The sequence below is a fragment of the Cucurbita pepo genome, unplaced genomic scaffold, assembly GCF_002806865.2.
Source record: "Cucurbita pepo subsp. pepo cultivar mu-cu-16 unplaced genomic scaffold, ASM280686v2 Cp4.1_scaffold000313, whole genome shotgun sequence".
Lineage (NCBI taxonomy): Eukaryota > Viridiplantae > Streptophyta > Magnoliopsida > Cucurbitales > Cucurbitaceae > Cucurbita > Cucurbita pepo.
Genome location: NW_019646560.1, coordinates 40,251 through 52,538, shown reverse-complemented (window position 1 = coordinate 52,538; position 12,288 = coordinate 40,251). Strand labels below are relative to the sequence as shown.

General features: G+C 34.9%; 2 protein-coding genes across 2 annotated transcripts; both read left to right on the top strand.

Annotated features, from left to right (window-relative positions):
- The first annotated feature begins 716 nt into the window (after nt 1-716).
- Nucleotides 717-6,364, top strand: LOC111784967 (phosphatidylinositol glycan anchor biosynthesis class U protein-like). The gene is made up of 14 exons (XM_023665470.1): nt 717-997; nt 1,116-1,163; nt 1,270-1,330; nt 1,644-1,676; nt 1,913-2,034; nt 3,580-3,714; nt 3,991-4,067; nt 4,167-4,432; nt 4,908-4,964; nt 5,061-5,229; nt 5,343-5,400; nt 5,489-5,574; nt 5,660-5,716; nt 6,004-6,364. The coding sequence occupies exons 1-14, from the start codon at nt 832-834 to the stop codon at nt 6,085-6,087; spliced, it is 1,419 nt and encodes a 472-aa protein (XP_023521238.1). The 5' UTR covers nt 717-831; the 3' UTR covers nt 6,088-6,364.
- A 4,726-nt stretch (nt 6,365-11,090) lies between these two features.
- Nucleotides 11,091-12,280, top strand: LOC111784959. Its single transcript, XM_023665461.1, has one exon. It carries the CDS (start codon nt 11,210-11,212, stop codon nt 11,585-11,587), a length of 378 nt encoding a protein of 125 aa, XP_023521229.1. The 5' UTR covers nt 11,091-11,209; the 3' UTR covers nt 11,588-12,280.
- The last annotated feature ends 8 nt before the right edge of the window (nt 12,281-12,288 follow it).

Genomic DNA, 12,288 nt, shown 5'->3' with positions numbered 1-12,288 from the left:
GAAAAAAAAAATGAAATTATTATTTATCGTGATTACAAAAAAAAATAAAAACAATTTGAGTTCCCATATTCCAACAGCCGATATTGATTCTAAAAATGGAAAATAAAACAATTTATTGGAAGTTGGCCGGCAAATATTTGTTCCTGTCTCAAATTCTGTACCACGTGGCATACCAATATCAATTCTTTATTTACTTTCATTTTTTCTTATGTATTTCTTTTCCAACTTTTAGGCTTAAAATAATTAATAAATCAAACCTCCTTAACCATGATCAATAATTTAATCTCTTTTGTTCTTTTTTTAATCTAAGTTTCACGTGAAACTTTTAAAGGTTTAATCAAATAATATTTAAGAAATATATATCCATGATTAATTTAATGTGAACTTAAATGACGAAATATAACTCTCATTTATAAAATCTTGTGAAATTAAGCTTAGACGTGTTACTCAGAGATTAATTACCTCAAAACTGGTAAAAAAAAAATATTTGATTTATTTAATATTAATTACTTTTGTTTTATATATTGTCATTCCCGTTCTAAAGACTAAACCATTATTTACATCTTCTTAAATTCCCAAATAGCCCTCATCCAATGCAATTTGGGCCCATAACGATTGGCCCAAATATTTTTAGAACGAGTGATTGGGCCTCGCCAGCCGAGCCCAATTAAAAATGGATACCATCTGCAGCAGGCAGCCGGTAGCCGGTAGCTGAAGCCCCCGATCTGCGACCGCCCAAAACCTTTGGTTCTCGAAAAACCGTGCTGAAGTTTGAAGAAGGAATCCTCCATTTCAGTAACTTGTTGAAGAAGGAGAACGGAAGAGTTGGAAATGGCGGCGAAGGAACAATTCGAAGAGGAGGAGAAGAAAAGGAAGGGAAACTTTTGGATATGGATGGTATTGTCAGTGATTTTTAGGATCGTTATGATATATTTTCCCAATCTGAATCTGTCCTCTCGCCCCGAAGTCTCCACACCTCTAACCAGCATTCATCGACGTATTTTACTCACTTTTCTTTTGAGATTCTANCTCTTTTCTTTTGAGATTCGAGCTATGATTGGTTTCTAGCTTAGTTTATGCTCATGATATCTTGTTGATTGTTAAATGTCTTGCAGTAGCTGAGGGCTATTGGTTAAAGCAGTCGTCAATGTCTCCCTATGCAGGTTTCCTTGTTTTCCTTTCGTTATCAATTCAAATGTTGCTTCTGAAGCTGGCTGATTGTAGATGGTTATCTTATAATTTTGAGAATTTGGTTATTTTTCTGAGCAGGATCTATGTACCATGGCTCTCCTCTGTTACTGTCTCTTCTAGGGCCACTGACTGTCAGAAGGTAGAAACCAACCTCCAAAAGAAATGTAACATTGTACTTCAATGGAGGCTTTTTTTTCTCCTTGTTGGTTTAACAGGTGTCTGTGTTTTGTATTTATAATGGCTAAGAACCTGAAGCTGATTAGTTTTTCGTTTCTTCTATCGTTTTTCTTATTGCATACTTAAATTGAAGAGTTTGAAGCCCGTGAAAATGAATTTGGTAACTTCAGAATTTCTGAATTACTAGGATCCTGAGCTTGCAAGTGCTCGGAGTATAATGCCTAAGTTTGGTGTGTTTTCTGACATTCAATAATAGTTGTATTTTTGTGATGCAGAATTGAAGGGCAACCAGACCATCTTTTATGCAGGTGAATTTTGAATTCTTTTTTTGTTCGCCCCTAAGATTGATTTATGCACTTTTAAGGTTGTTATCAATGGTTTGAAAGTGAATGGGTTTCAGTGAAGTCCAATTTCTTTTAGCATTTCTGCTGTGCACTTTTTGTACTTAAATTATTTGTGATTTCTTCAAGGCCTAAGATTTTCATTAATTAATGATAGTTCTGTTATTTATTCAGGCTGTTAATATAAATGTATTGTTGCATAGTTTTGCTTTTGTGGTTGCAGATGTTCTGAGTGCATTGCTTATTCGTGCAGTCGGTCAGAATCTTCAGAGGGCATATTATCGGAATTTGAGATTGCTGAAGGTTAACCTATCAAAAAACTCAGGTACTTGACATGCGATTGAAAATTATGCATATGATGCACTGTAAATGAATGCCGATCTTTATTCTAGTTAAGACTGAACTGCATACAATCATTAGTGACGGAAAGGAGAGATCAGATATGATCATTGATCCCACAAGTTAGGACATTTTAATTAAAAAATACAGGGTGAAGTTTCCTTGACATTTTCCTGTGTAACGTCAGGGATCTAAATGCTATGCCATAAATTTTAAAATTAACTTCTAGGAATTCTATTTGGAATATATTTTTACAAACTTTAGGATTCCATGAACATCTTAAAGATGATTATTGACTCTTTATCCATGAACAATATATCGCGATAACCATAGTATAACCTATATATAGCTTATAGTAATTAAAAAATTACTTCACGAAAATTATAACCACAATTAATTGTCATCTTGCATTTCTCTTATAAGGTTGGGTTCGTACGCTGAAGTAATTTGTATTGATTTTAACTCTGCTTTGTAAATTTCTGTTGCATTCTCTGTACTCCTTTCGTTTGAAACTTGTTTCTGATAATACAAATATCACAGAAAGCCATTATTTGCTTGAAATGAAAACTCCCCTGAAACTGAATAAGATGTTGGCCCTCAGACTTTCATCTATTCTCGTTCTATAATCTTCTTAAAGAACAGGTATTTTCTGAATAAATGAAGTAAGTTTAAGATGCAATCTAATGCCTTTGGATATAGGTTTCCTTTGAACTGTTGAAGCATGATACAGAAATCAGTTACTCAGCATGGTGCTGATCTGAGATGTATTAAACCTTGTATAGAAGATAATATAATGTTCAATGCCCAATTGAGTTCAAATATAACTCGTACGTTCAGACAACTATGTCAATTTGAATGGATGTGGTTAGTGGACTTTAGAATTGAAATCCTTTCTACATAAGGGAAGCGCACAATTGCAGTTTCACTATCTAGTTATATCTGTCTTGACCTATATGATTACTGTAGATTCTTTCTAAATGATGGAGCTGGGAAGTGAGGACTTGGAAATCACTTATTAGGTTGATATAGCAATACGGATATTCAATTCTTACTGTTGGTTTATGTTTGTGATGTTTTTCATAGTTAGATTTATTGGCTATAATTATATTTTAATTATTTGTATAAGTTTTTTCACTTTTACGTATTAGACCTTTTTTATTCTTAAAAAATGTCCCTTATAACTATTGTAAGTAAATGAGAATTGACAATTATATTATTCCATAGAAATTGATATTTCACACTTACAAAGGGAGAAATTGGGAGAAACACATGAAAACATGGTCTTTTTGGTTGCTGTAGTAATAATAATATTTTTTAAGGAAACAGAAATTTCATTGATGAATATAAAATTACGAAGGGGAAAGCTCTGTTTTCTGGATGACTTAATTATAGATCTGGATTGTCTTATAGTTGTATGTCATTGTCATTCAAATGAGAACTGCCTTTCGAGTTGGATTTCAACTTGTTGAATGCTACATTCCTTTCTTTTATTGGCTTATGAGTAATGTCATTATTTGTTTAATGTTAGCAGAGTTCTTCCCAGCTGGAGATATTGCTTCTCTTGTGTACCTGTGGAATCCTTTCACAATTGTTGCATGTGTGGGTTTGTCCACATCTCCAATCGAAAATCTAGCCATTGTGCTTACGCTCTATGGAGCATCTAAAGGCAAGAAATTAGCAATCTTTGCTTTGTAATGACAATCTTTTTTCTTCCGCCTTCTGAAAAAGCATAATTTATAGACAAGAGTCATACACGTGAATTTCACCAAAACTTCAAAGGTTTGCTGTTCATATTGAAGCACCAGCAAATTGACATTTTTCATACCACCATTACACTGATTGCATGTTTTTGTTACTGAAAATATACATTTATTTTTGTTATGATTTTCTTTTTGGTTATTTTGAACCATTCATTTGATAAGATGCATCTAATGTAGTACAGGACAAGTTCCATTGGCTGCTTTTGGATTTGTGGTGGCGACTCATCTATCTCTTTATCCTATAATTCTTATAATTCCGGTATGATTGTTCTGTCTTGGGTGTTTGTAAGACAATATATAATTTGCTTGCTCATGGATTCTTCTAATATAGTTGCTATGTTCTCCTTCTTCCCCCCAGGTAGTCCTTCTACTAGGTAATGGCTTAGATGCTCCTCCTAGGAAATTGTTCTTGCAAAGGAGTAGTAGTAGAGTTGTTGTGGGACCTTCACGTGATAGCTGTAGCCAGCAGGAGGAAGTGATCAATCAGTCTGAAGTACCAAATGGTTTCTCATTGAGACCAGTCATGTATTTCTTATTATGGGTTTCTTTATTTTCTGTGTATCTGCTGCTTCTCTGTGGCGTATCTCTTAAACAATTTGGTGGACTCTGGGAGATGTTTAGAAGGTATGGATTTTTTATTTAGAACTTTCTGCCATATATTTATTAATGTACCCGTTGACACTTCGCATTTCTCATACCAAAATGAACATATGCCTACTTCACCCAGTACACAAGTGCGATTGTGATAGGTCAGTGATGAATATGCACATTTCAGGTCCTCCTTCACCCTTCCTTAGTCTTTAAGGATGGGGAGGTGTCACTTGGCTGAATGCTAGTCAGTTTCCAAAATACTGTGTATATTCATTTCATTAATATGAAAAGAAAAGGTCAACAACCTGGAAGTTAAATCCACCAGTGAGAAAGTTGGTTCCTTTTCTTTTATTCTTTTGATTTATTTATTTATAATTTTTTTATATCAAGGTTTCACGTTTCTAAGTAACCACTCTTATTACCATGCAAGTAACATGAGTTTGAAGTGTTTATCTGAGTTGCAACCATATTTCTTACTCGGCTATAAATGTGTGGTTGGTTTCTGCAGTACATATGGCTTTCTTCTCACTGTGCAAGATTTGTCTCCAAATATTGGGGTTCTATGGTGAGTCCAACAAAATACTAGTTGGTTACAAATGAAACCTATACATAAAGTCTTACACGTGACTTTCCAACTGATTTTTTTTAATGCTGTTTTCAGGTACCTTTTTGCTGAAGTGTTTGAGTTCTTCAGGGATTTTTATTTAATAGTCTTCCATATCAATATTCTTTTTATGATAACACCATTGGCTGTTCGTCTCCACCATCGACCCTTGTTTCTGGCTTTTGTGCTTCTTTCCATTTCTGCAATGTTGAAGTCTTATCCTTCGGTATCCTCACGTCTTGTTGCATGACTTTCTTTTGATTTTTTAGTATCATGCACTGACTACAGGATGATGCGAGTTTAATAAGCAATCTTGTCTTGTCATTTTGACTCCAATAGGTAGGGGACTCAGCTCTGTACTTGAGTTTTATGGGATTGTTTGTATACGAATTAGTTGGTGAGTAATCATGCGGTTCTGGTCACTTGTATTTTCAACCTGATTTGAATCTTCACCTTTTAATTAATGTCCAATGCTATTCATACAGATTTGGAGTTCTCATTCTTTCTGTTCTGCGGGTATATTGGGATTTCACTGCTCAGCCCTGTAATGCACAATCTTTGGATATGGAGGGTATGCCTTCTTTGCATCCTGATTTGAACAGAAACATGGAAAGACTTGAATCTCTTTTTAACTAAATGACATCACGAAATTGCAGGGGACTGGCAATGCAAATTTCTATTTTGCAAACGCTATGGCTTATGCTTGCTTCCAGGTTGGTCTTTCTTTTTTAAAATATAATCTGCATTCATATCACTGCTAGGATTCTCCACGTTCCACTTGCTTAAAATATAATTTGCATTCATATCACTGCTTGGACCTAATACACGAAAAGCTGTGCCTATCTTGCTTTCTAGTCACTACTAATCGCTGTTGTTAGGACAGACATATTTCGGTCAAGAACATGGTTTTGTTGTCATTCGATTACTTGTATAGATGATCTTTAGACCAATTTGTTATATGTTCAGTAATTCTCTGGGCCCACTACCTGTTTCCTTACAGATCGTTCTAGTGGTTGAGAGCGTAAGTACAATGCTGAATCACGACCGGAAACTGAGGAAGCTGTCTGCAGTGAAGCTTTCATGATAGCTAAGTCATAGCACGCGAAACCTAAAAGAAAAATCGTCTCGGCTATCCAATTTTATTGTACAACTTTAGAGGTCTAGAGATCCAATATCCATGTAGAATTCTAGTGATCTTGGAACTGCTCTAACAAAAACAAAATATTTATTACCACCTACTTAGGCCCCTGTTGGGATTGCTTTTCTTTTCTTTTTTTTAATTAGTAAATGAATCTTAATCGGTTTGGTTGTTTGGAAAAGTTACTTATCTTTTAATCTATTTAGAATCACTTTTCAATTTACTCTTCAAAGTCATGATGAGTAATAATTTTGATATTATATGTCAATATAAAAATAATTAAAAAACAATGTTTACTTTGTTTCTTAGGGCTAAATTAGAACAATATTGTTTGAATTTGTAAATGTTTCAGCTTGATTCTTTCAACTAAAATACATCTATACAAGATCTCATATATACACGAACATATATCAACAGTCACACCGACATCTAATTACCCATTGATGTTCAATCGGTCATTTTCTTTTCCTAAAAAGGTCATTTTCTTTTCCTAAAAAAAAAGAATATATGTTACGGATACAGAGTATAATTATTAAATTCCAAAATTTAGGGATTATATAGTTACTAAGCAACTAATGAACAATTGAACAAAGGTATCAAATTGATGATAAATTTTAAATTTATAAGACCTTCAATGATAACGAGTCTCTAAAGACTTATTTGATTAAGATGTCTCAATACCCTATCTATTCTCGTCTTGATTCTGATTGTTTAATTTTTTTTTTATTATTTTGTCGAACATAATTTGTTGCCCTATCCCAAACGTATTCTTAAATAATTCTCTACAAGAACTTCACTATACAATATTTTCATATTGTCTCTTTCAAACTACCAAACCATACAAAAAAAAGTTGTATAATTCATGTACTTATTTGTCATGTACCAAAAAGTCAATTCCAATTTATTAATAACATACATGAACACGAGATACAAAAGAACAAAATTATATTGAAATAGGCAACTTTTTCTTCCGACGTGGTTTGAAAATTATTACAGCATAATTGGTTGGTGTGTTAAAGAAGACTCTTGCCACTAAGAATATTTCGATTGGCGTTAAAACTTAGTACCATATGATTCATATACTTGTGTTGGAAGAATTAAATGTTAGTTCATAAATTACATACATGAACATTGAGACGTAAGAAACCCAAGTTTTATTTTTGTGACCCATAAAGTTGCATGGCTTTGAAAAATTTGAAGAAAAGTAGGAGTTTTCCATCATTTTTATCTACGTGTAATGTAGCATGTCGGTGGTTGTAGTGAGAACGAAAAAGGTGTAATAATGGATGCATGGAGTTTGGTGAAAGCTTTGCCAAAAATAATAATAATAATAAACAATTTAGTCAAAGCCGATAAGTTTGACCGCTGCTGAAATCTGACATGACTAATTCGCCGCCGGCGATTCTGAATCGTTGACCTGGTCTTCAACATTCCCACCTCACCAACAATCAAAATTTTCGTTTTCTTTTCTACTTTTTAAAATTTGATAAATAATTCAAAATATTTTCTTTAGAACAATAAAAATTACCATAACAATTAACTTTCATCTAATCTAAATATAATTTCGTTTTACAATATTTTTAGAAAATCATAAATTTAAATCTCCGCTTTAATATTTATACGTGGGTTACTAATATATAAACGTTTGAGCTATTTTTATGTTAACACTTAAGATATAGGTATGATTACTATTTACGATATCTTTTTTTATAACGACCGAGATGTAGTTGTGCTTTCGTCGTAGTCTTTTTATTTGATTGTTGTGGCAGTATGTTTCGAGATTTCATGTTGCAATTCCGACTACCTTATTAAGTGGGAATCCCTAGTTTTCTCTCGACATTTTGAAATTTCAAAAATTTGAAGTTTGAACATTTAAAAAGAAACAAAAAAGTAGATATATGAAATTACGCACGTAACAATCGTGAAGAAACTAAAATCTCTCCCAACCTAATCCATTATTAGGAAGTTTGAATCACGACTTTTCACACGACAAAGTTTTGTTATAGACGAAGCAATTTGTTAGTAGGTTAAAAATTGCATTTTCAAAACTCAAATCATATACAAGCATTTCTTCTCATTTGAATAAAAACATAACATCTCAAAGTATATGGCTAAATCAAAGCTGGTTTCATGTGTATTTTTAGCCATTTTGGCAATGAGCTGCCTCTCCCCTCACAGTTGCAGGCCATTGCCAAAGCAAGAACTTCGACCCTTGTTCGTCTTTGGCGATTCCCTTTATGACGTTGGTAATAACTACATCAATACCACCGCCGTCGTAAATTTCCATCCATTTAACGTTCGTGGAGATCTGTAATACCTTTAGAGTAAATTTTCCACTGCCGTCTTTGGTGATTCCCCAAAGCAAAGTGGATAATATCATACTATCGTGGATATCTATCATTCATGTATTTGCATGTCACTTATTTTGATTTGGGTTTGGTAAAGGTATGAAAGAAGTGAAGAGAGGATGCTGCGGCATTGGGCCATTAAGAGGAACCAATAGCTGCGGGGGTCAGGGAGACATAAAAGAGTATGAGCTATGTGAGAACCCAGAAGAGTATGTGTTCTTTGATGTACACAAATCTGCTTGCTGCCTTCGTATTAATAAATTCATGTCTTTCGATCTTTATGATCTTCATTCCTTTTGTTAAGAATCACGACCTTTGTAATAGTACGATATTGTCTAATTTGAACATAAGTTTTAATTGCTTTTGACTTTACTTTTCCAAAATGACTTGTATCAATGGAGATATCTTCTTTACTTATAACCTTATGATCAACTCTTTAATCGATGTGAGACCCCGCTCTCAACAATTCTTAACAATCCTCCCTTCGAACAAAGTACACCATAGAGCCTCCCCTAAGGCCTATGGAGCCCTCGAACAACTTCTTCTTAATTGAGGCTCGACTTCTTCTCTCGAGCCCTTGAACAAATTACACTATTTGTTCGACGAGACTAGCAACTTCTTTGTCCAATATTTGAGAATTTGATTAGCATGGTTTAGGAATCACAAACTTCCACAATAATATGATATTGTCCATTCTTGAGTATAAGCTCTCGTGATTTTTGCTTTTGGTTTCTCTCACACCAATAGAGATGTATTTTTTACTTATAAACTTATAATCAACCCATTAATGAGTCGATTTGTGACTACTATTCCGACAATTCTTTGAAAATTCTACATGTTTATGAAAAAGAAAACAAGTAAAAAAGGTTGGGTGGGACAGGTAGGGGATAGGATAGTATGTTGACCGTCTGGTATTAGCGAAAGAACAAAGGCCTTTTTGGGTCGGGTGGAAAAGTACCGAGGAAGATTTGGAAGTGGCAGAACATATCCAATGAATCCTTACACACTAATTCTGTCAGCTTGGACCATCTCACTCTACTGTCGTAAACGAACACTCAACCTGGTCTCATGTTTTTCATATGGGTCAATGGTCAAATCTCTTTTTAACCCTAGTTAAAGTTTAACCTAGGGTTCTCCATTCTCCCGAAGTTCTTGGGAAGACTCCGTGACCTAAACGGAGACGAGAAATATAATTCACTCTCCATCTCATCAACCATGGTGCGCTCCTCCACTTGTATCAACCATGACATGGACGACCGACGACATAGTTTTCAATGAAAAAAGTAATTCATTTTCAATTTGATTTGATGGCGATTTGCATTTTCCCGTTTAACCCATGAACGGTTCAAAATCGTATGATACCCGCAACCTTTGGCAATCGAATATGTGAAACCCGACCTCTAAGTCAAACTTGAAAAAAAATCAATTTGAAGGGGGCTTTAAATTTGGATAGAGATGGAACAAAATTAAAACTGTTTAGTGAAAGATCAAATAATTCATGTTATTAATAGTAATGGATAACACCTAATATGTTGTCAATAAAATTGGGAATTTGAGAAAAAGATTGTTGATAATTTAATTTATATCTAAAATCTTTTGCTTTATATTTGAATTTGAATTATTTTATAGAAGAAATCATAATTGGTTGGTCAATTGAAAATCAAATTAGTTGGAAAAGATTGGCATGGGCCTACGAATTAATATATGATTGACTAACCTCCTCACAATATTAATACCCAGATGAATGACTTGTCCATGTCCAACAATTTTAGAGGGTTTCATTCACATAATCACCGACCAATATTTTCATGTTCACATTTTCATCCTTGCTACCCCTATTATTCAAACTTCATCATTTCGTACATATGGTTGAGTAGGCTAATATCTCGTATTGTAGAGGATATTTTGTTTTCCTTTGCAGTTTACTATAGGCTAATATCGGGCATCCATTTTGTAACGGCCCAAATATTGTATGCTTTGGCCTGTCATGTTATCACCTAGTTTGACATTCCCCTTGAGTAAGTTACTACTAGAAGAAGGGCTTGAGACTGTTACATATGACATCAGAGCTAGACATCAGATAGTGCGTTGGTGGAGCCATTAGGCCTCTAAAGGGATGTATTGTGAGATCCCACATCGGTTGAAGATGAGAATGAAACGTTTATTATAAGGACGTGGATGTTAGAAATCACAACTCTCCACAATGGTATGATACTATCAAAGGGCGTGAAAACCTCTCATTGACAGAAGTGTTTTAAAACCTCGAAGAGAAGTCGAGTTGGCTCAAACTGTTACATATTTATTGTTATTTCCATTTCATTCGTAATCTATTTGTTATTATAAGATTTTGTAAATGATTATAAATAGAGAATTCTCACGACCCTTTAGACGTCCAACGTCCTCACTCTCACACCATTGGATGTCTAGTTGATACAAATGACTCAATCATCTTTTAAAGTGCATAGCGTTCTCGTTGACACACCGCTTCGGTGTCCGACTCTGATACCAAGTTAATTTGAATTTTTGAAAAAGAAAAAACAATAACCTTTTTCCTTTTCTTGTATTTTTTATATTTTAAAACACAAAAAGAAGAATCATTTCTTCTTCTTGTTTTTCCATTCCCATACCTCTCTCTCTCCAACCTCCCATTTCCTCTTCATCTTCTCTGAACCCGCCATGGCCCAAACCATTACCATAACCCACACCCCTTAAAGCCTCTAATGGGCAAAGCCTTCAAATGGTTCCGCAGCCTCCTCGGTCTCAAAAAACCCCACCCACATACACCCAACAATCCTAATTCCAATAAGCTCAACCCCAAATGCCACTTCGCCAAATCCTACAAGGACAACACCAAGCCCCGTCACCATGACTCCACCGCCTCCAATCCCGACCACCATGCCGTCGCCATCGCTGCCGCCTCCGCTGCAGTTGCCGAAGCCGCCGTCGCCGCCGCCCATGCCGCAGCTGCCGTCGTCAAGCTCACTAATAGTGGACGGTCCGTGCCCACCATGACGCCCGCCCATGCCTTTCACGAGGCTGAGTGGGCCGCCATCAAAATCCAGGCGGCCTTTCGTGGATTTCTGGTTCGTTTTTTGTAGCCTTCATCTTTTAGAATTTGGTTAAATTCAATTTTAATGCCAAAAACACTTTGGAAAGAGATTTAAAGTCAAATTTGGAATTCAACCATTTCATTCTCTATTATTTCCTTTAGAATCTCAACTAATAAAATCTCGAACTTTTGACATTGGGATTACCAAAAAGCATCCTTTTTTTTTTTGTTTTTTTTAGTCTTAGCTGTTGGGTGTGGTGCACACTCATAGCTCTCTACTCACTCACAAGTCACATCTCAAATCAAATCAAATCAAATTAAATATTAATAAATAATATAAATTTTGCAAAAATTAATAAAGCTTTTTACAAAGTGGTTGGACGATTGCTTTCCAATGGGAAACGGGAAGGATTTTCTTACATTGAAACACGAAAGTTCCTTCCGGACGACGTCGTTTTCGTAGTACTGTGTTTCCAATATCAAAACGGTGTCGTCCTATCTCTTCATCTGAACACCGCGTGGGACCCTTCCCCTGCACTTCTGCCACCTGTCACTTCAACTCCCTTTCATTGTAAGGTGGAAGGGAGCTTTCACCATATTGATGCTCTGGATTCTCTCTTCTGTACTTACATTTGTTTTATTTATTTATTTTATTTCATTTTTGGAAATTGTTTAAAGAAAAGGAAATGTTCAGATTGTAGATGGTGCTGAGTGTTTCTATCTTTGTATGCTCTATCTTCAATTTACTCT

What these genes read in the sequence shown, in the direction of transcription:
- LOC111784959 (XM_023665461.1), top strand. Translation starts at nt 11,210, where the DNA reads ATGGGCAAAGCCTTCAAATGGTTCCGCAGCCTCCTCGGTCTCAAAAAA.
- LOC111784967 (XM_023665470.1), top strand. Translation starts at nt 832, where the DNA reads ATGGCGGCGAAGGAACAATTCGAAGAGGAGGAGAAGAAAAGGAAGGGA. An exon ending in TCTAACCAGCATTCATCGAC is followed by an intron (nt 998 to 1,115) that starts GTATTTTACTCA and finishes AATGTCTTGCAG; the next exon opens with TAGCTGAGGGCTATTGGTTA. An exon ending in CTATAATTCTTATAATTCCG is followed by an intron (nt 4,068 to 4,166) that starts GTATGATTGTTC and finishes TCTTCCCCCCAG; the next exon opens with GTAGTCCTTCTACTAGGTAA.